Source organism: Neovison vison, chromosome 11 (genome assembly GCF_020171115.1).
Source record: "Neovison vison isolate M4711 chromosome 11, ASM_NN_V1, whole genome shotgun sequence".
Lineage (NCBI taxonomy): Eukaryota > Metazoa > Chordata > Mammalia > Carnivora > Mustelidae > Neogale > Neogale vison.
In genome coordinates this window covers 119,867,336-119,890,483 of record NC_058101.1, presented here as the reverse complement: position 1 = coordinate 119,890,483, position 23,148 = coordinate 119,867,336, and the positions used below count along the sequence as shown (strand labels likewise).

General features: G+C 38.7%; 1 protein-coding gene across 1 annotated transcript; it reads right to left on the bottom strand.

The window, feature by feature from the left end:
• Positions 1–4,158: 4,158 nt before the first annotated feature.
• On the bottom strand, positions 4,159–22,108 carry HSD17B13 (hydroxysteroid 17-beta dehydrogenase 13). Its single transcript, XM_044224566.1, has 7 exons — positions 21,765–22,108; positions 18,169–18,276; positions 17,017–17,148; positions 14,781–14,887; positions 14,416–14,553; positions 11,525–11,641; positions 4,159–5,254 (listed from the first exon to the last, which is right to left on the bottom strand). Exons 1-7 carry the CDS (start codon positions 21,972–21,974, stop codon positions 5,164–5,166), a joined length of 903 nt encoding a protein of 300 aa, XP_044080501.1. The 5' UTR covers positions 21,975–22,108; the 3' UTR covers positions 4,159–5,163.
• Between the last annotated feature and the right edge of the window lie 1,040 nt (positions 22,109–23,148).

Genomic DNA, 23,148 nt, shown 5'->3' with positions numbered 1-23,148 from the left:
CAAAGAGATTATTGCCTATGTTTCCTTCTAGGAGTTCTATGGTTTCAGATCTTTAATCCATTTTGAATTTATTTTTGTGTATAGTCTATGAAAATGGTCCAATTTCATTCTTTTGCATGGAGCTTATCCAGTTTTCCAAACACCTTTTGTTGAAGAGACTGTCTTTTCCCGTTGCATATTCTTGCCTCCTTTGTTGTAGATTAATAGACCACATAAGTTTGGGTTTATTTCTGGGCTCTTTATTGTGTTCTACTGACCTGTGCATCTATTTTTGTGCTAATACCATACTGATTTTGATTACTACAGTTTTGTAACATATTTTGAAAACTGGAATTGTGTTGCCTCCAGCTTTGTTCTTCTTTTTCAAGATTGCTTTGGCTATTTAGGTCTTCTGTGGTTCTGTACACATTTTAGGATTATTTGTTCTAGTTTTATGAAAAATGTTGTTGGTATTTTGATAAAATTTGAAAGTCTGAAGATTAAATCTGAAGATTGCTTTGGGTAGTATGGACATTTAAACAATATTTGTTCTTCCAATCCATGAGCATGGAATATCCTTCCATTTGTTTGGGTCATCTTCAATTTCTTTCATCAAAGCTTTATAGTTTTCAAAGCGTAGGTCTTTCACCTCTTGCTTAAATTTCTTTTTAAGTGTTTTATTCTTTTTGGTGCCACTGTAAATAAGATTGCTTTCTTAATTTATTAATTATTATTAATTAATTATTTTCTTAATTGCTTTCTTAATTTCTCTTTCTGCTATTTCAGTTTTAGTGCATAGAAATGCCAGAGATTTCTGTATATTAATTTTATATTCTGTGACTTTACTGAATTTTTTTCAGTTCTAGTAGTTTCTTGATGTAGTCTTTAATCTTCTCTATAAATAGTATGTCATCTGCAAATAGTGACAGTTTAACTTCTTCCTTACTAATTGGGATACACTTATTTCCTTTTTCTTGCTTGACTGCTGCACCTAGGACTTTTAGTATTATTTTGAGTAAAAATGGTGAGATCGGACATCCTTGTTTTGTTCCTGATCTTAGAAGTAAGGCTCTCAGTTTTTCACCATTGATCATAATGTTAGCTATAGGTTTTTAAAAATATACATTTATTGTGTTGAGGTATATTCCCTCTAGCCCCATTTTATTGAGAGGTTTTTTTTTTTATCTTGAATACATGTTGAATCTAGTGAAATGCTTTTTCTGCGTCTATTGAAATGATCATAAATTTTTTTTATCCTTTCTCTTGTTAATGAGATGTATTACATTGATTGGTGAATATTGAAACACCCTCTGAATCCTGAGAATATATCTTACTTGATCATGCTGATTTTTAAAAATGTATTGTTATTTTTAGTTTGCTAATATTTTGTTGAGGATTTTTGCATCTATGTTCATCAGAGATATTGGGCTGTAGTTTTCTTTCTTTTTTCCTCTTCTTTTTTTTTTTTTTTTGTAGTGTCTTTATTTGGTTTTGGTATCAGGGCAATCCTGGCTTTATAGAATAAATTTGGAAGCTTTTATTCCTCTTCTGTTTTTTTTTGGAATAATTTGAGAAGAATAGATATTAACTCTTCTTTAAATATTTGATAATTTCACCTGTGAGTCCATCTGGTCCTGGACTTTTGTTGTTGGGAGTTTGTTGTTGTTGGGGGTCTTTGATCACTGATTCAGTTTCATTTGAACAAACTGTAACCAGTTTGTTTACATTTTCTACTACTTCCTGATTCAGGTTTGGAAGGTCATATATTTTTAGGAATTTATCCATTACTTTAAGGATGTCCAATTTGTTGGTATATACTTTTCAGAATACTCTCTTATAATCCTTTGTATTTCTGTGGTGTTGGTTGCTATTTCTCCTCTTTCATTTCTGATTTTATTTGATGCCCACCCACCCCCCACACTTCATGAGTCTGGCTAAATGTTTATCAGTTTTCTTGATCTTTTCAAAGAACTAGCTCTTAGTTTCCTTGCCCTATTCGGGTTTTTGTTTTGTTTTGATTTTTTGGGGGGGTCTCTATTTCATTTATTTCCGCTCTAATCCTTGTTATTTCCTTTCTTCTACTGGCTTTTGTTTTTTTCTAGTTCCTTTGGGTGTAAGATTGGGTTGTTTGAAGTTTTTTTTTTTTTTTTTTGAAGATTTTATGTATTTATTTGACAGAGAGAAATCACAAGTAGATGGAGAGGCAGGCAGAGAGAGAGGGAAGCAGGCTCCCCGCTGAGCAGAGAGCCCGATGCGGGACTCGACCCCAGGACCCCGAGATCATGACCCGAGCCGAAGGCAGTGGCTTAACCCACTGAGCCACCCAGGTGCCCCTTTTCTTGCTTTTTGAGGTAGGTCTGTACCCCTGTAATCTTCCCTCTTCAAACATCTTTTGCTGCATCCAAAGATTTTGGACCATTGTAATTTCCTTTTCATTTGTCTCCATCTATTTTTTTTAAATATTTTATTTATTTATTTGAGAGAGAGAATATGAGAGTTGGTGGGGAGGGGCAGAGGGAGAGAGAATCTCAAGCAGACTCCATGCTGAGTGCAGAGCCTGACACGGGGCTTTATCTCACGATCCCAAGATCATGACCTGAGCCAAAATCAAGAACTGGATGCTCAACTGAGTGAGTCACCCAGGTGCCCCTTTCTCCATGTATTTTTTTATTTCCTCTTTGATTTCTTGGGTGATCCATTCATTGTTGAGTACCATGTTACTTAGCTTCCATATATATGTATTCTTTCCAGATTTTTCCTGTGACTGATTTCTAGTTTCATATTGTTGTGGTTGGAAAATGTGCATGGTATTAATCTTCTTGGGTTTGTTGAGCAATAAGAAATTAGAAACATTAAAAATGTCTGTTACAAAGGGATTGTTTATTATAATATCATTTAGTACCATAAGCCCAAGAAAAAGGATGAGGTTAAACTACTGAAAGAAAAGGCTGTTTGTGATACATTGGTAAGTTAAAAAAACACATTACAGAATATAATGCATGTTATCAACCTATTATATAACACATGCAATAACACACAATAAAATAATGTAATGTATTTATCATATAAATGCCTGTATATGCATTAAAAAATGACCAGAAGTTTGTGCATTAATAGCCTGACCTCTGAGGAATGGGATTTTGGGGGGGGTAGGCTTATATTTTCTACTTTACATATTTCTCTTTTGAAATTTTGTAATCATACTTTTTAAAATAACACATTTGAAGCTTCACTTATACAGTTCTTAGTTTAATTTTTTTTAAGATTTTATTTATTCATTTATCATAGAGTGAGAGAGAGAGAGCACAGAAAGTGAGGCAGAGGGAGAAGCAGACTCCCTGCTGAGCAGGGAGCTGACATAGGACTCAATCTCAGGACCGTGAAATCATGACCCAAGCTAAAGGCAGACACTCAATGAACAGAGCCACCTAAGCGTCCCTACAGTTCTTAATTTTAAAACAAGGAATTAAAATGTCATCATGGGGTCACGTGGATGGCTCAGCTAACCTTCTGCCTTCAGCTCAGGTCATGATCCCAGGGTCCTGGGATTGAGTCCTGCATTGGGCCCCTTGCTAGGTAAGGAGTCTGCTTCTCCCTCTGCCTGCCTCTCCCCCTGCTTGTGCTCTCTCTGACAAATAAAATCTTTAAAAAGTAATTTAAAAAATAAAACATCATGAATAAGAATTATTGCCAAAGTAGCTAGGAAAAAAATCTCAAACAATAATACTTCACTCAGCGCCACACACAGAAAGGATTCAGTAAGTCATCTGATAAACCAACACTCCTGCTGTCAAAGAAGCCAAAGCTCAGAGAACCCCAGGACCCCTTAGTATCTGCAGGTTCTAGCTGGTCACCCTCCAGATCCTTGCTTTCTGAAGGAGATTCATTGAGACTGAGAGATCAAAAATCAAATCTCTATTTAATAACCACAAGAGGTTATTATTTATTTATTTATTTTTAAAAAGATTTAACTTATTTATTTGAGAGAGAATGAGAGAGAGAAAGCATGAGAGGAGAGAGGTCAGTGGGAGAAGGAGACTCCATGGTGAGCAGGGAGCCTGATGTGGGACTCCATCCCAGGACTCCAGGATCATGACCTGAGCCAAAGGCAGTTGCTTAGCCAACTGAGCCACCCAGGCACCCAAGAGGTTATTTTTTAAAAGCACAACATACTTGTCATTTGTTTATAAGACATTTTTATTAATGATTGGTTTTTAATCTATCATTTTTAATAAAAACAGGCAGATAGTTGATGTAAAAGCAGTCTATTATATATGAGAAAAACCCTGAAATAAGATTACTCTTGATGTAGTGGGAATCAGATTTTTTTTTTCTATTTAAAAAAGAGACCACTCTTTTCATCTCTTAGATCCACTGTCTAGTATTAGGTAGTCAGCCTAACTCCTTTGTTAGTTTTTATTTTTGAAGCTCAAAACTATCTAAACATCTCTGGTACCAATGATATGTGAAAGCACAATCTACAAAGAAGGAAGTTATCATGGGGTTAAAATTTCAGATATCCTGAGATTCAAGAGAGGGTCACCTTTTGTATGGCACAGTATTTTAAGAGGTTATGAAAAAGGCAGAAAGTATAGAGTGTCTACTCCTGGTGGACATAAGAACTATATAAAGGACAGAATCAAGCAAGAAACTACAGAATACTGTTGCACTGTTTGGGGTTGATGAAATGGGAGAAGCTAGAGAAAGCTTCCAAATGTTGAATTTCATAGAACTAACCTCTTTGTCCTTTGGAGGACTACCGGCTTCTTAAACTTCATCTCTAACTGCTAGCTCACAGGGCATAAGTGTTGACAAGGTCTTAGGCCTTTCCTGTGTAAATTAAGTTTGCTTTGTATTTACACTCAGGGAGGTAGCCTTGTTCCCCTCCAAGCAGAAAGAAAAGAAATAAAGTATCTTAACAAGAGTGGCTTTTTGAGTATGTGTATGTAAGCACAGAAGTTTTTTAAGAGGCATGGGATGAAAAATGGATTTGTTAGAGCTACATTAATATTCTTGAGAAAGACAGGTAATTAGTCTCGTTCATTTGAGCGCTGCTAATGTCAAACCAATGTTTTTAATATTAACAGAATTGAAAAAAAATGTGAAATTAAGCTTTGATGCATTGATTCTAAACTTAGATTTACATTGTTAAGGTGCATACATCTCTGGCTGGAGCTCAGTTATTCATTTCATTTTGGTTTTGTGGCCAATCACTGCTTCAAATTGAATGTTCTGTAAATGATTTATAGCCGCCAAGGCTCGTTCAGGAAGAAATCTGTATAAAAAAAAAGATGAAAAATTCTCAATTAAAAAATTTTTGACAGGGGAGTTCTTTTTTGTTGTCCGTTAAAATTTACGGAGAATTATCTGGTTTGCATTTAGTTTTCCTGTGTTCCTCCTTTTCCCCTTCACATCTACCCCTCTCTCTTTTGTGTGTGTGTGTGTCTTTTAATACTCGTAGTTCAAATACTGTGGACATATAAAGAAAGCACTGACATATACTACTCTTAAAACCTTCTCATATTAAAGAAATACTAAAGGAGATTTTATATGATAAAGATGTGAAACTGAAGGGCTGGACTTATTGCTGAAACTGTCAATGAATCCTGATAGGAAGCATTCACAGAAGGACTGCCGAACCTACATCCCTTCACTTCTCCTTAAATATTTACTATCTGTTACATACCTTATAAGAAGGTAGACCAAGGTACTCAGCTATGGCCTAAGCAGCTTATTGCTGAGCTAAGAGGCTAAGAGGAGGCAATGAACGAGAAATACCAGCCTTTTCTAATTAAGGGCTATAACTGTGAGTAGAATTCATGTGGGTTAGAATAGCTAAGGAAAACTTCAAAAGTGTTCAAGGATGAGTAAGATTTGAGTAGACAGATGAAAGGAAGAGCATATGTGTGAATTTAAGAAGGAAGGTATAACACATTCTGCAAAGAAAGTCATATAGAAAATCATTTTGGTGTTGACTAATGCGAGATTTACATCCTTGCCTGGGGTTGGATGGATAGAATAAGCAAAGGGGCAGGGAAGTTCTGGCTGGGAGAAAGACAAGTATAACTATTTAACTATTCTCACAAAGAAACCTCCTTGCTAGTAACTGCATCTGCTCACAACATCGTCTATCTCTGTAAAAGGAATATGTGAAGAAGGTAAACGGTAAGTCCCTGTTGCTGCGTAACCATCATGACAATTCCACAATAATACCAAAGATTTTGAGACTCTTGTTTCTTGTACAAGGATACCTGTTCTCCAAACCTGACAGGATGACTATGCTTAGTATCTTGTTCATAAGAAAATATGCTATGATTTTGATTTCTTTCAACATTAACATGACCCGTTTTGAGCCCCAAGAGAGGAGGAATCCCATGAAACTCCTTTCTTACATTTGCTTAGCAACAAGACCTTTAGTCAACCCTTGAGATGATGTTACCATGAGGCTGAGGCTATGCTAACTTAAGTTAGTCTATTTAAGCTAAAATGAAAGATTGAAATTGATGTAGCAATGAAGTTTGTCCCCATTCTTGGATTGTTCCATTCCAAGGTAGCACTGTTTATGTGGATTGCTTTTTTTTTTTTTTAAGATTTTATTTATTTATTTGACAGAGAGAGATCACAAGTAGGCAGAGAGGCAGGCAGAGAGTGAGAGGGAAAGAGGCTCCCCCGCTGAGCAGAGAGCCCAATGCGGGGCTCGATCCCAGGACCCTGAAATCATGACCTGAGCCAAAGGCAGAGGCTTTAACCCACTGAGCCACCCAGGTACCCCTATGTGGATTGCTTTCAAAATGACCCAAGGCCTCGTGAAGTTAGCATTGTTATCTTCTCATTGATACAATTTTAGTCGATCATAAACTGTCCTTCAAAAGAAAGCTGAGATTATCTCCTCTGGGTAAATATTCCTATCTCTTCTTAGCATATTTTAAAGATTTTCTTTAATTTTTAAGTAATCTCTCCACCCACTGTTGGGTTTGAACTCACAATCCCAAGATCAAGAGCTGCATGCTCTACAGACTGAGCCATCCAGATGCCCTTTTTCCTAGAATGTTATGCAAGTTCTGCTTCCTAAGCCTTTAATATATGACTTCTGCATTGTTGTTGTAGTTGTTGTTTTTAATGGCAGGGGCTTCACTTGTCTTCTGGGATTATTAGGGTATGCTTAGAAAGGAGGTATTAACACCATCTGCATTTTCTATATGGAAAACCTGAGGCCACAGAGGTTAAATAACTCATCCATGGTCAAAACACTCTAAGTGGTAAAGTGGTTTTTCATCTTAGGTGGAGCCTTCATTCTTAATCACTTTATCATATTGTATTCCTTTAAAAACAATCTTTGCTTTCGTTAGAGCAGCCTCCAGCAGAGATGATACGGAAATCATAGAGGTGACAGAGAATGTCATTTAAGTACTGAAAAACAAAAAACTACCAACCTAGAATTCTATACTCAGTAAATATATCTTTCAAAGCTTAGGACAAAATAAAGAATTTGTTAAACATACACAAAGCAGAAGAATTCACAACCAGCAGAACTTCTCTGAGAAAGTGTTAAAGGATACTCTTCGGGCAGAGGGAAAATGAAACCCAGTAGAAGTCTGGATCTACACAAATGAATGAAGAGCACCAGAAATGTTAACCACATGGATAACATTTAAGAATTTACCTGGTTATTTAAATCTCTTTAAAAAGATATTGACTGTCTAAACAAACAAAAACTTACATAATGTATGTCTTTTAACATATGTAGAATTAAAATGTATGACAATCATAGCATAAGTCAGAGGGGAAAGATAGAAGTATGCTATTGTAAGGTTCTTAGACTATACAGAAAGTGGTATAATATCATTTGAAGATTGACTGTGATAAGTTAAAGACACATACTATGGATTCTAAAGCAATAACTAAAGTAACAAAACAAAGAATTATAGTTAGTAAGCCAAAAGATGAAATAAAACAGAAACATGAAAATATTCAACTAAACCAAAAGGAGGCAGAAAAAGAGAAAAAGGAACAAAGAATAAATGGGATTAATAGAAAACAAATAGCAAGCTTTACACCTAGATTTAAATCTAACTATGTCGGGCGCCTGGGTGGCTCAGTGGGTTGGGCCGCTGCCTTCGGCTCAGGTCATGATCTCAGGGTCCTGGGATCGAGTCCCACATCGGGCTCTCTGCTCAGGAGGGAGCCTGCTTCTCTCTCTCTCTCTCTCTGCCTGCCTCTCCATCTACTTGTGATTTCTCTCTGTCAAATAAATAAATAAAATCTTAAAAAAAAAATCTAACTATGTCAATATTCATATTAAATGTAAAGAGTCTAAATATCCCCAATTAAAAGGCATAGATTGCCAAATTGGATTTAAAAAAAACCTATATACTGCCTACAAAAACACATCTCAAATATAAGGAGATAAATAGGTTAAGAGTAAAAGAAAAGAATAAGATATATTAAGAACATTAATCTAAAGAAGCTGAAGTGGGGGCCCCTGGGTGGCTCAGTGGGTTAAAGCCTCTGCCTTCGACTCAGGTCATGATCTCAGAGTCCTGGGATCGAGCCCCACATCGGACTCTCTGCTCAGCAGGGAGCCTGCTTCCTCCTCTCTCTCTGCCTGCCTCTGCCTACTTGTGATCTCTGTCTGTCAATTAAATAAATAAAATCTTAAAAAAAAAAAGAAGCTGAAGTGGCTGTATTAATATCAGTAGATTTCACAACAAAGTATATTTCCAGGGATAAATAAGGTTATTTCCAACATGAGTAGCTCATTCATCCAGAGGACATAATAATCCTCTATGCACATAATAACAGAACTTCAAAACACAGGAGGCAAATATGAAAAGCAAAGAAAATAGACAAATTCATAATTATAGTTAAAGATTGAGATTCCTTTCAATAATTAATAAAATAGTCAGAAAACAACACTATCAATTTGATCTAAGCTGACATTTATAGAACACTCAACAATAAGGAATACTCTATTCATTCTTTTTGGGTACACATGGAACACTTACCAAAATAAACCATTTTCCAAACTTAACCTTGTCTCAATAAATTTAAAATATATCATTAAAAAGTAATTAAATTAGAAACCAGGAAAATTTCCAAAAGGTAGAAACTAAAAATTGCATTTCTAAGCAATCCATGATACAAAAGGGAAATCAGAAAGTATTCTGAACAGACTATAAATGAAAACATAATATGTTAGAAATTGAGAGACAGAATTGAAAATAGTACACATGGGAACTTTATAGCATTAAGTGCCTATACTAGAAAAAAAATAGATGAACTCAGTTTCCATGCTAACTAGAAAAAGAAGGGAAAATTAAATGGAAAATAGTCATCATAAAAGAAATAATAAGAATCAGAAGTTAGTGAAATAGAACATACAAAAAATTAAAAAAAATACATAAAAAAATTGGGGCACCTTGGTGGCTCAGTGGGTTAAGCCTCTGCCTTCAGCTCAGATTATGATCTCAGGGTCCTGGGATTAAGCCCCGCGTTGGGCTCTCTACTCAGTAGGGAGCTTGCTTCCCTCTCTCTCTCTTTGCCTGCCTCTCTGCCTACTTGTGATCTGTCAAATAAATAAAACCTTTAAAAAAAATAAACCAAATACTAGTTCTTTGGAAAAAAATCAATAAATCGATAAACCACTAGATAGACTGAAGAGAATAAAAAATAAAAAATACAACAAATTACCAATATCAGGAATGAGATGTTCTAAATATATTAAAAATACAATAAGGGAAGATTATGAATAAATTTATTCCAATAAATTTGACAACTTAGATGAAATGGACAAGTTCCCTAAAGGACACACATTACCAAGAACAAATAAGTACCCTGAATAGCCCTATAGGTTTTAAAGAAATTGGGTTGTAGTTAAAACTTTTCTACAAAGAAAATAGGCCCAGGTGGCTTCACTAGTGAATTCTACCAAAGTTTAAAGAAAAAATAATGCCAATCCCACAGAAGCTCTTTTGGAAAAGGGAAGAGGAGAGTATACTTTCCAACTCATTCTATGAGGTCAATATTATACTGATACAAAATCAGACAAATACATTACAATGGAGGGGTAATTTATTCTTTAAATTTAATCAGCAAAATGTACCATATCAACAAATGGAAATGAAACTGAAAGAAAATATGATCTTAATACAGTTAGTAAAAGCATTTGATAAAAACTCTCATCAAAATAGTAATAGAATAGAAGGGAACTTCCTAAACATGATAAAAAGCATCTATGAAAAAACTATCTACAGCTAATGTTATACTTAATTGTGAAATACTTAATACTCTTCTCTTAAGCTTGAGAGGAATACTTGGATGTATGCTTTCACCAATTCTATCTGAAATTGCATGTAAAGTTCTAGCCAGTGCAATAAGAAACAAAATCCATATGGATTGGAAAAGAAGAAATAAATGCCTTTATTTGCAGACAATATGATCATCTAAAATAATCTGTAAAAAAAATCTGTTAAAATCTACAAAAACTACTAGAAATGAATTTTGCAAGTTTGCTAAATACAAGATCAAAATGCAAAAATCAAACACATATTAGTAACAAACAATGGGAAATAGGAAAATTTTTTAATGCCATTTGCAATAGCATCAAAAATATTAAAATTTTGGGATGCATCTGATAAAAGGTGTGTAAGATCGTATGCTGAAAATGATAAAATGTTGTGTAGAGATATTAAAGAAGGTAAGAGAAAAAATAGGAAAGATATTTTATGTTCTTTGTTTTCTTGGATTGGAAAACTCACTATTGTTAATGTCAATTCTTCCCTGGTTGATCAATAGATTCAATGCAACTTCCATCTAAACTCCAGTAGGCTTTTATTTATTTATTTTTTTAAAAGATTTTATTTATTTGTTTGACAGAGAGAGATCACAAGTAGGCAGAGAGGCAGGCAGAGAGAGAGAGGAGGAAGCAGGCTCCCTGCTGAGCAGAGAGCCCGATGCGGAACTTGATCCCAGGACCCTGAGAACAATGACCTGAGTCAAAGGCAGCGGCTTAACCCACTGAGCCACCCAGGCACCCTCCAGTAGGCTTTTAAATAGACCCTTTAGGGGCGCCTGGGTGGCTCAGTGGGTTAAGCCACTGCCTTCGGCTCAGGTCATGATCTCAGGATCCTGGGATCAAGTCCCGCATCGGGCTGTCTGCTCAGCAGGGAGCCTGCTTCTCTCTCTCTCTCTGCCTGCCTCTCCATCTACTTGTGATCTCTCTCTGTCAAATAAATAAATAAAATCTTAAAAAAAAAATAAATAAATAGACCCTTTATTTTCAGCTATATTGCATTTTCTTTAAACTGTTTTTCCTTCAGTTGGAATGGTCTCTAGCAAAGATTAAAGTGGGATGGTAGATGTGGTAGAGAAAATGAATCATTCTTTTTGGGGGGTACTGAATAAGGCTGTAACAGAGAAAACTTAACTGTTCTCCCTAGGCCTGGAAGGGGGTTTCCACAGCAACTTTCACAGCTGAAATACTCTTCATCATAATGACAGCTCTATTGGTGTTTTTAGCATTTTAGATGTTTTGTGCTGTACTTACTTGTCCAGTATTATATAGATATTGAAATACGATGGAACAAAAATCATCTTCTTATTGGTAAGTATTCCGTCTATCAAGCTTCTTGCAACTGTATCTGTCTCCAAGAGAGGCCACAATCTGTGATAAGAAGAAAAAACGTTGGTTATTTTTGTTGTTGTTGCTTTAATTATCAAAGACAGGAAATTTAACTTATCATGATACCAAATTAGGATTTAAAAGGTTCTAGGATTCACTGAAGAAATGCCACCTGCTCCCACCTGCCCAACACATGACATGGGGACGTTTTGTTATCACAATCTTAAACTTTCCCATCCACTGGGCATGTTTAATGGCTCACTCCCTCAAAATATCAAAAGGGTGGAGGGGCGGCGGGTGGCTCAGTTAGTTAAGCCTCCAACTCTCGGTTTCTGCTCAGGTCATGATCTCATGGTCCTAAGATGGAGCCTCGTAATGGGCTCTACTCTCAGCAGGGAGTCTGCTGGAGGGTTTTCTCTCTCCTTCTCCCTCTGCCCCTTCTGTTCATGCTCTCTAATAAATAAACAGATCTTTAAAAAATTTATCAAGTGATGAAGAGGAATTAGATGATAGAGGTGAAGACGTTCCAGGCAAGGAAGAGTAGTGGGTACGATTATTTTGGGGACAGAAGGGAAATATCTGACATCTTTCTTCAGGGCTTCTGGGATATAAGGCTATTGCTAAGCATAATTTATTTCTACTGGAGTTATCCCATAAAGCTGGATTATTGTTGTTCTTTTGAGATTTTATTTATTTGTGAGAGAGAGAGAGAGCGTGAACATGTACAAGCAGCAGGCTGAGAAGGCAGAGGGAGAAGCAGCTTCTCTCCTGATCAGAGCTGGATGTGGGACTCGAACCCAGGACCCTGGGATCATGACCTGAGCCGAAGGTTGCTGCTCCACTGACTGAGCCACCCAGGCGTCCCAAAACTGGATTATTTTGAAGGCATCTAATTCTTGCGGTCCACCTCTGAACTGCCTATGTTATAATTTAATGAGAGTTCAAGACGCACACAGGAAGTATACTGCATTCTGGAGGCGTGACCTTGTACATACTGAAGACTGTGTACATGAGTTCCTGAGAAGCATTTATAACCACAGGCTCAGAATGGAAGATCCACTAGTGCAAGATGATGACAAGAAATTAAAATATAAATGGACTGAAAGTGTTACATCAAAACTAAGAAGTCTGGGCACAGGCTGAATGGAAAAAGGTAGAAGAGCTAAATTGTAACTTCTTTTCCTGACATGTTCTGTGGATTTACTCCAGATTATTATGGGATGGAGGTTTCCGTGGCATTAAGTAGCAAGTCAGCACAGAGTAATATAAATCAATACCTTTCTAAATTATTGGGTTCTGCCTCTTCCCTCCTTGAGTTTTCCTACCTGGTTTCTCTTACCCAGTGTCTGAGCCAAGCCTGATATTATTATATAAATATTTTAGCCTTTGCCAAGGGGATTCGGAATCCAGCTTTCTTCGTCAATCTTCAGCATTGCCTATCAGCCCCTAAGGGTCCCTCTCAGGCCTCCACACCCTCTGGGGTCGCATTAGCCTTACTCTTTTCATCTACCCTGTCTTCCCCACCGGTGGACCTGGTACTCTTGGCACACTAGTCCTGAATGCTTACCAAGAGGGTTTTATTTGGCCCAATTTTCTGTTTAAGCAAACAGAGTCCAGAGTCCCAGTCATACCACAGTATTTAGTTAAATACTGTGTACTTGATAAGTGCCTGTGGTCTAGCACTATTAAAAACTGCCCTGCCTGCAGGGGACCACAGCTCCAGGGGCCACACAGCTAATCCGGAGCTTTAAGTCAGTGGCTTCAAAGGAGGCTAAGTTTTAAGAAGAATTTGTTAGCTCTTGTGAAGGAATCTATTGAGGACTAGTTCCCCTTTAGTACCAAACTGGCTTCAGATGAGCAAGCTTTGTGTCTTTTGTTAACCTGCAGCAGAATATATACCAGAATCGAGGCAAATCTGTGAGAGTATCTGAATATTAGGGACTATCTCCTTACCTTTCTGCTCCCCCCCACCCTGGACCATTTTCTCCTCTCTTATGGTTTCAAATGCCCCCGTACCAGAGATAAAGTTCTCATAGAAATTCATCTTGATAAAAGGGTTAGGGGCTCAATTTGTTGCTGCTCCTAGGAGCATTTGCATTTTCATGGAGGACAAGGAGGTAATGGTGATCAAATGATGAATACATGAGTGTTCTCCAAACCGGTCTCCAGACTTACCTGGTAGGTATAGGTATGCTTGTAAAGCAAAGCAAAGCAAAACGTCTCATTCTTGGAGCTCATCTCAGTCAGAATCTCTAAGGAAGACTCACAGAACATTTATTTCCTATGGAAACCCAGGTGAGGATTCTTAGGATCAGAGCAGTTTGAAAAATGTTGGAGTACTTCACGCTAGCACCTTGGAAGATGGAAAGGGGGTGTATACTTGTATCTTTCCATAGTCCGAGGAGGATAAACCATGAATGGGCAAGGGGGATGTTACATAATATCCATTTTAGGGGTGGGGCTTCTAGAGAGGACACTCTAGACATCTCTGAGCACACCTCTCCAGCCTGTCCCACCCCCCTCTCATTCCCTCTTGGCACCTGAGTGTGTTGAACCTTTCACCTGGACTCAAATAAACACCCCATTGCCTAACTCATTGGCAGCTGGTCACTCCTGCTAGTCTTCAATGCACTTTCCCCCTTTATTCATCTAATTTTAAACTGAAAACTTAAAGGCAGTTCAATATTAAGAAGAAACATTTTTCCTTTTTCATTTTTTCCATATTTTCCTCAGTTGATCCACCTAAAGATTTCTTGTACAGATTTCATATCAATTTCTCATGCCATATTCTCATCATAACTTGACTTCGACCTCACCTTGTGCTTGGGTTTTTGGTGAACCCAGTATTCACAAAAACTGGGCAGAGACATGAGGTTTTGATTCCAGTTTTCCCCAAGGTTTCAAGTTCTGATGTCAGAGCTCTATGGAAGCCAACGGCAGCAAATTTGCTGGCACTGCAAGAGAATAACCCACCATTATTACTAGCTTTCTGTAAGAAGGCAACGCTGATTTGGTTTGAGAACAAGTAGAAGCCAACGTCCTAAATCTTCCACTTGGTCATCAGTTTTCATCTACATTTTCTTAACATGATTTTACAGAATTCTGAGTGTACCAATTTCTTACTTAGCAACAATAGCAATATATATATATATATATGTCACTGCTGGAAAATATCACTTACCAATATGGGATAAGATAAGGAATCACTCCGTGGCCACACACTGAAGCCACTGTGACAATGTGGCCATGATTTCTCTTCATCATGGGTGGAAGAAGTGCTTTTGTGATCTTAAAGATCATTGCAGAAAGAAAAAAACAAACAAACATGGCACAGGTATTAGGTTTCTAAATTAGGTAGTTTTCTTTTTAAGAAAAAATAACATTTGAGACAACTTTAAAGATGAAGTGAAATACGTGTTGATATTCCATGATCACTTCTATGTAAATGACAGAAATGAAAAAGATTGAAATGTATTTGTTTAAGTTGGCATTGAGGGCTGTGTACTAAATATCACATGCTAAGAACTCATTTTAATATGCCCCCTTCTTCCTTGGGGGACCTGGGAGGCTCGGTCAGTTAAGTGTCTGACTCCTGATTTTGGCTCAGATCACGATCTCAGGGTCACGAGATGGAGCCCTTGTTGGGTTCTAGGCTCAGTGCAGAGAGTGCTCGAGATTCTTTCTCTCCCTCTCCCACTGCCTCTCCCTGTGCTTGTGGGCTCCTGTACACTCTCTTTCCCTCTCTCTCTAAATAAATACATTTAAAAAATCTTTTTTAAAGGTTTTATTTATTTGAGAGAGGGAGAGAGAGAGAGAGAGAGACAGAGACAGAGAATGAGTAGGGTGAGAGGCAGAAGGAGAAGCAGGTTCCCTGCTGAGCAGGGAGCCCAGTTGGGGTCTCTGGACCTTGGGATCATGACCTGAGCCAAAGGGAGACACCTAACCGACTAAGCCACCCAGGTGCCCCAATAAACAAAAATCCTAAAAATAAAATTCCTCTCTTGTCCCTTCAGAAGGAATCAAATATCTCTTTTATGGATAGGTCAACTGAATAATATCAAGGGGAAAATTTAGTGTTTTCAGAACTAAAAATATCCCCTATGGTAATCTTTTCTTTTTTTCTTTTTGGTTTGGAGCTTTATCATTCTAATTAGAAGAATTGAAACCTTGTGTTACTGTATCAAGTTAAGTAGAAAAAGCTGAGTTTTGTCCTATCCACAATCATGGTCTATTATGATTATATTTAGTATCTCCCTATTTGTGACATTGTGTATTATATGTTGATGTTACAGGAAACAGAAAGCCATTCTTTGTCTCCAAAAAGCTTTTGCTGTTTTGTGAGAAGTATCAGTATTTTACAAAATAAACACACTCTACGGACTCTATAGCAAATTCTCACAGCCAGAACTGCCAAGCCAAGCCACTCCCAAATTTCTGACCCACAAACTCTGAAACAAAAACAAACATTTATTGTTGCTCTAAGCCATTAAATTTTGATATAATGTGCTATGCAGCTATAGATAACTAACACATGAGGTCCCTATGTAGTTTGGTGGGCATAATAATCAATCCTCACTAGCATGTGTGGGGTCTGGGCAGATGCAGGGGGGACACATCTCTTCCTTCTCTTCCAGAATCCAGATTTGCTCTAGGCTCTAGACTTAATATTGGGGCACTGGAAGATAAATCCATGTAAATGCTTTCTACAAACTCATAGTTCAGTTTCCCTTTTTTTTTTCCCCCCTAAGATTTTATTTATTTGACAGACACAGCGAGAGAGGGTACACAAGTAGGGGGAGTGGGGGGGGGTGAAGCAGGCTTTCCGCTGAGTAGGGAGCCCAGTGCGGGGCTCGATCCCAGAACCCTGGGATCATGACCTGAGCCAAAGGCAGCTGCTTAACGATTGAGCCATCCAGGCACCCCTTCTGGTCTTCTGATAACCAATTATAAGAGGTCTGTAGAGCCATATATCTAACTTTGTCATGGATCTAGAGCTTGTCTGAGTCTCGTGCAGTGAAGTTCCTAACCCCTATATACATTCAAGTAGTGATTTACGTTGTCCTTTCAGTTCTAAAATTCCATGGTATGAGGTCACAAATGAATGTATATCATATACATTTCCTCTAAAGCACTGAAAAGATGTACATTGACAACCCTTAGCAAAGCTCCACAAATATATTGAGCACCTGGTCCATCCAGGTCAGGTTTTGTGTTAGGTTCTGGTGTATAAGACCGACCAACTAGCCTACATTCTGGTAAGTTGTGTCCCTTCAAACTCCATGCCTTTCTGTCAGAGACTCTCCCACTCAAATTAATTTGGTTATTCTTGATTTAAGGCAAATATAAAGGTGTGAACTTAACTACACCTAACGAGGAGTGTGAGATATCCACACCTCAGAAAGTTTTCTCACACTCACCCAAAAATGTCCCAGGATGTTGACCTCAAAAGTTTTGGTGATCTCTTCATCCTTGGTACTAAGAAGGTCAGCTGGATATATTGTCCCGGCATTATTCACCAGGATGGTCACATCTCCCACTTCTTTCTTTACCTTTGAAATGGAAAAAAAAAAAACAAAACACATTCACTGGATGTGTTACAGAAACTCAAAGTTTTGAAAAAAAGAAAAGAAACAAAGTTTCAGGGCTGAAGTCATTCAGGGTTTAGATTCTTTATTGCACTCCATCAGGTCTCTCAGAGTTCAGGCAGGACAAAAACTTGAGTCAAAAAGTGGATGTCCGGCGCCTGTGTGGCTCAGTGGGTGGAGCCTCTGCCTTCGGCTCAGGTCATGATCTCAGGGTCCTGCGATCGAGCCCCACATCGGGCTCTCTGCTTAGCAGGGAGCCTGCTTCCCCTGGCAAACCCCCCACCCCCGCCTGCCTCTCTGCCTACTTGTGATCTCTGTCAAATAAATAAGTAAATCTTAACAACAACAACAAAAAAAGTGAATGTCAAGGAAACACTGTCATAAAGCTAGGAGAAAATTTTTTCCACATCTAAGTAATCTTGGTCCTACCACCTACTAGTCATGTGACCATGGACAGCCTAACCCCTCTGAACCTCAGTTTGCTTATGAGTCAAATGAGGTCAATAGGGTTATTGGGGAGATTAAAGCCTACAGTCATTTATCAGTGTGCTCAGTTCACTGTATTTGATATCTACTCTTTTAAACATTGTCATATTATTAACATCACATTTTCTATAGAAGGCTAGGTTACCAGCATCATAAATAAAATCCCTCAGAGAAAAAAACTGCAGATAAAAAAAGGAATTAGTGCCAAAGTAATAGGACTAAAACGAAACTAGAAAGTGATCCTTTCTCCTGGGGATAAAACTCTTCTCTGTCACTCCACACCACTGCTCAAACTTCTGAGCACAAAGAAATTGACCCTAATATTTAACAGTAGGAATAGCCAGAGTGAGTGGATTCTATGCAAGGAGATAATATATGTCCTTCCTTCTTCACAGCCTCCTCAGTTGTAATTGAATCAGGCCACCAGAACGACACTTTACATTTTCCATGTCAATGGCTACAAAATCACTTGAAGAAATGTGTCATCTGAAGTCTCACCTGCTTCACAGAGTTATAAATGTCGTCTCGGTTACCGCAGTCCACCACATAGGCATGGGCTGTGGCCCCCAGTTTTCTGCATTCGTCTGCTGTTTCCTCAACACCGCGCTGCAATCGGAAAGGGTAAATGCAGAAAGATGTAGGTCAGTTAGGGGACAAGAGTGGGAGAGAAAGAGCTGGAGAAGAAATGTCTCTAAAGATTAAAATTCATGTCCAAAATGCCTCCTCGTTTGTAAGAAAGTTTCAGGAGAGACGCTGCTTGCCTAATGTGCAAAGAGATTTTACCTGGCTTTTCTGCCAGCCAGTGCTCCCACCCGTCACGTGTTTTCACCTTGTTTGGCTTTATTCTCAACAGCCGTTCTTTGTCAAAGTGTGTGTGGGGGGAATCCTTCACATTTTTCTAGCTTTTTATCTTGGGTTAGAGGGTTCTCCAGGAGGCAGTTTCTCTAAAAGCAGACCACTCTCACAGCTAGAACACGCTTGAAAGATGTTGCTCTTGGTGGGGTCATCAATGGAGATGTTGGAGGACACGAGAAAAGGAAACTCAGCTTTTCATTTTACATATATTTATTGAGCACCAACCATATAATAGATAGGCAAGCAATTCTAAACGATGGTAATTTTAAAGTCTATGCCTCTGCCTGTCATAGTTTTCTCCAGGATTCTAATTGAACCATCTAGGAGGGAAGGAGAAAGAAGGATCCTTATTTGAGGAAGACTTTTATAGGGAGAAAAACTACTCTTGAGGATATAATCTTGTGTGCCAGTGTTCCGGAGTGAAAATAGGGGAGAGCCCTGGATAGTCTCCTCAAGTTTGCAAATGTAGTAACTTTGTAGTAACTTTTAACTATTCTAGGACATGGAGAGGGAGAAACTTATTTTCAGCCTGAATTCAAAGACCTTCTTCCTAAAATAAAATTGTCCTGTTGTTTCTCGACCTACATTTCTGAGAAATTAGAATTCTTTTCAAGTTTTGACTTCTATTGATTTTATTAAGATTATAAGGTTTTAAAAATTCCACTTTTTCCTCTCACAATTTATAGACTTTTTGTGATTAAGAGGCAAGGACACCTCAAAGCCCTTTTCTCACAACGGGTTGTTAGTTGTGTGGCTGTAGCTGGGGCGGGGCGGGGGGGGGGGGACAGTCCCTGAATGAATGACAGGTGGGTTCCCTTAGCCAGCCCTGTCTCCCTGGGGTCCTTCATATTCCAATACTTCAGGCTAAGCCCCAGAGCAGTAGCCTGGAATCCCAAAGAAGAGACCTGAACAGAAATTAGGACATGTAGTCATGGTCAACGTCCCCTCATAGTGTTTTGGGAGTTGCAGAGGAGTAAAGGAGGACAGGTGCTCTTTCCCCAATTTCGGCTTCAGTTGGTAGCCTGCTCATTGCCCAGTTACAGGAACCACCATGCATTCTCTTGTCTCTAGATTCACGGTCAGTAGAGAGCACTGGTCACCAGAGCTTTCCTCAGAGGCTTTGATTGAAGAATTAAAAATTTGTCAGTCTTACAACCGAGCTATAGAACTACAAAATGTAATGTCCTGTCTTTTCGAAAGCAAAATAGTTGCTTTAACTTCAACTCCAGCTTGGGTTGTTTACTCCACTTTCCAGAGTTTTCCTAGAGCAACAGTTCAGATTGAGTGAGGGAAACTGCTAAGATGATTCATTAGGTCAGGCAAAAGAAGCCAGCCATAACAAAAAGGGAGTTGGGACCTTCCACAGGTAAAGAAGACCTGAGTTACATTTGCAGCCCAGGAGTGAATCGTTTAATACCTTTAATGTTTAACCATAAAATTCAAGGATTCAAAGAAATCCGGTGAGGTGAGGCAACTCGTCCTTCAGGCAGAATCTTAAATAAGTCAATTTTTTTTTTTTTTGTCACTGGAACTTTAAAAATGTAATTAAGTGTGAATTCTCTCCCCCAAAACACACATCTGGAAAGATCCAAAGGTTAGATTTTATCAAGTCTTTTTCATGGATTTATACTTAGTTCTCTTTCTTTTGATGAGTGCTTGAGAACAGCAGACAAGTTTTCTCAATTTAAATTCTTGTCCTCTTCTAAAGACTGCACTGGAATCTCTTCAAGGACCAAACCGAAGCCAAATCACTTTCATGTACATCAACTCATCTATTAAATGCCTGGGTCTGTTACATAGAAGTGTGTCAACTTTTCCTTGTATAGTATCCTTAGTGTCTGGAAAGAACCAGAGAAGAACTACTTTTCTAAGTTCAAGTGACCTTTCTTTTTAAAGATTTTACTTTTAAGTAATCTCTACCCTCAGTGTGGGGCTTGGACTTAGAACCCCAAGATCAAGAGTCACGTGCTCCATCGACTGAGTTAGCCAGGTGCCCCCAAGTGACATTTCTGAAGGCTTTAAGAAGCAGGGGCCAACTGGACATGATAGCAAAGAACATCAGAGAGTAGTAATACGATGGCAGTTAAGATCTCACTGTGATTTGTGGAAAACCTGATTCTTAAAAAAACTTTACAGTTTTTTTAATCTTAAAATCCTGCAACATTTTTCTGTGTATATTTTCATGGCCTTACCAGAATTCACAAGTTTAGGGGAAATGATACGAAATTTCAGTTATTTCAGTTTTGAGTAACTAATATGGTGTTTACAAATAACAGTACAAGAAAAATATGAATGCTCAAGAGAAAGCCCGACTCACTGGTTGTGGATTTTATTTAACATGACTAATGTTTACTATGGCCGAGCATTCACTTGTTTAATCTTCTTGCCCAGGAATCCACAAACTATTGTGCAAATTGCCAGAGTAAATATTTTAGGATGGTGTGCATGTGAGGGAAGGCACTAAGAGATTCTATCATACGTTCTTCTTTGTTTCTTTATTTGGTTTTTGCCTTCTTTGACATGCTTTTAACAATGTAAAAATCATTCCTAGGGGAACCTGGGTGGCTCAGTGGGTTAAAGCCTCTGCCTTCAGCTCAGGTCATGATCTCAGGGTCCTGGGATGGAGCCCCACGTTGGGCTCTCTGCTCAGCAGGGAGCCTGCTTCCTCCTCTCTCTCTGCCTGCCTCTCTGCCTATTTGTGATCTCTCTCTGTGTCAAATAAAATTTTAAAAAAATCTAAAAAAAAAAAAATCTCAAAGAGAAGGAAACGGCACCTGGGAGGCTCAGTTGGTTAAGCATCTGTCTTCAGCTCAAGTCATGGTCCCAGTGTCTTAGGATTGAGTTCCGCACTGGACTCCTTGCTCAGCGGGGTGCCTGCTTCTCCCTCTCCCAACCCTTCCCCCTGCTCATGTTTGCGCTCTCTCTCTCTCTCAAATAAATAAATAAAATCTTAAAAAAAAAAAAAAAGGAAACGGGAAAGCCTGGAAGTAGCCTGGCTCTGAGTCCATGTTATCAACCATGCCAGATATCATGGCATTAAAAAAAAAAAAAATCACTGCTTAGTTCTCAATTATGTTCCCTTTGTCAAACCATCCCAATACATATGTAGAATATGGCACTGGAGAGTTTATTAAACAATGAAAAAGAAAAATACAAACGTAAGCAGTTGCTAAGTGAAATAATTTTTACAACATATGTCTTACTTGTGACTTCAAAAGATGGGCACGTGAGTGCGTTACCTTATTAATATCCCACAGAACCAGTCGGCTCTTCCGTTTTGCAAATTCATATGCAGTCCACCTCCCGATTCCATGCCCGGCTCCTGTAATGAGAACGATCTCCCCAGCCACCGATTTTCTCCTTCGGGGAAAGAAAACCTTCACCATTGCCTCCAAGTAGGAGTAGATAATGGTGAGCAGGAGCAGGAGGAGATCCAGGATAATATTCATGGCGCTGCTCTGTAGTCTTCTCCTCTGGCTCTGTCCTCCTCTAACGCCAGCAGAGAGCCACCCTCTCCACAGAGCTCCCGAGAAGAGCTGTGCTCCAAGTGTGGATAGGACTGGCAGAAGTAAGCCAGATTTGCTGCAGGCTTTGTCCACGTGTTCTAGTAGATTGGAAACACCTGAGTTTGGAAGTGATGCAATTGTTACTGAAAGCTTGGCACAGGGACATGGAATCCTGGAAGAAGTGTTCTTTGGACTGGCTTACCGAGAAGCAGTTGTGTGCTATGTTGCACAGAGAAGTTGCCCCTCTAGAAATAATTCCAGAGAGAGCGCATCAGCTAATGGTGTTTTGCTCATCTCTTGGTATCTCTCTGTAAACCAGTCTGTGTGTGTGTGTGTGTGTATGTTTGTGTTTAATTGAATGAAAAGGGGAAAGGAGAGATATTATCTTTAGGAGACTTAAATATGGGCCAACCAACCCTAGTGTGATTCATTTATTCAGGAAAGCTCAGCATCAATATTTCTGTGAACTACTTATTTTACAGGAGGTGCTAATTTCTCTGAAAACCTTTTAAGTTTGGAGGAGATTGGAGGTTCTATAAAGCAATCAGTTCCCTCTGTGATGCTATGGGAATGAGCATTAGCTCAGGAGCCAAGACTGCACTTAAAGGTGGTACGACTTGAGGGCGCCCGGGTGGCTCAGTTGGTTAAGCGACTGCCCTCAGGTCAGGTCATGATCCTGGAGTCCTGGGATCGAGTTCCGCATCAGGCTCCCAGCTCCACGGGGAGTCTGCTTCTCCCTCTGACCTTCTCCTCGCTCATGCTCTCTCTCACTGTCTCTCTCTCAAATAAATAAATAAAATATTAAAAAAAAAAAAGTGGTACGACTTGCACTTGGTCTTAGCCAAAAGGCCGAGAAGCAATAAAAGTGGTATGTCTTCCAACACCCCCAGAGTAGAAACAACTCAGGTGTCCGTGAACAGATGAATGGATAAACAAAATGTATTGGAAATATACACGGGCATATTATTCCTTTCTAAAAATGAATGCATTTCTGATACACGCTAAAACATTCATGAACCTTCCGAATATGCTAGGTGAAATGAGGGCCACAAAAGGACAAATATTGCATGACCTCACTTAAATGACCTAAATTAGTCAAATACACAGGGACAGAGAG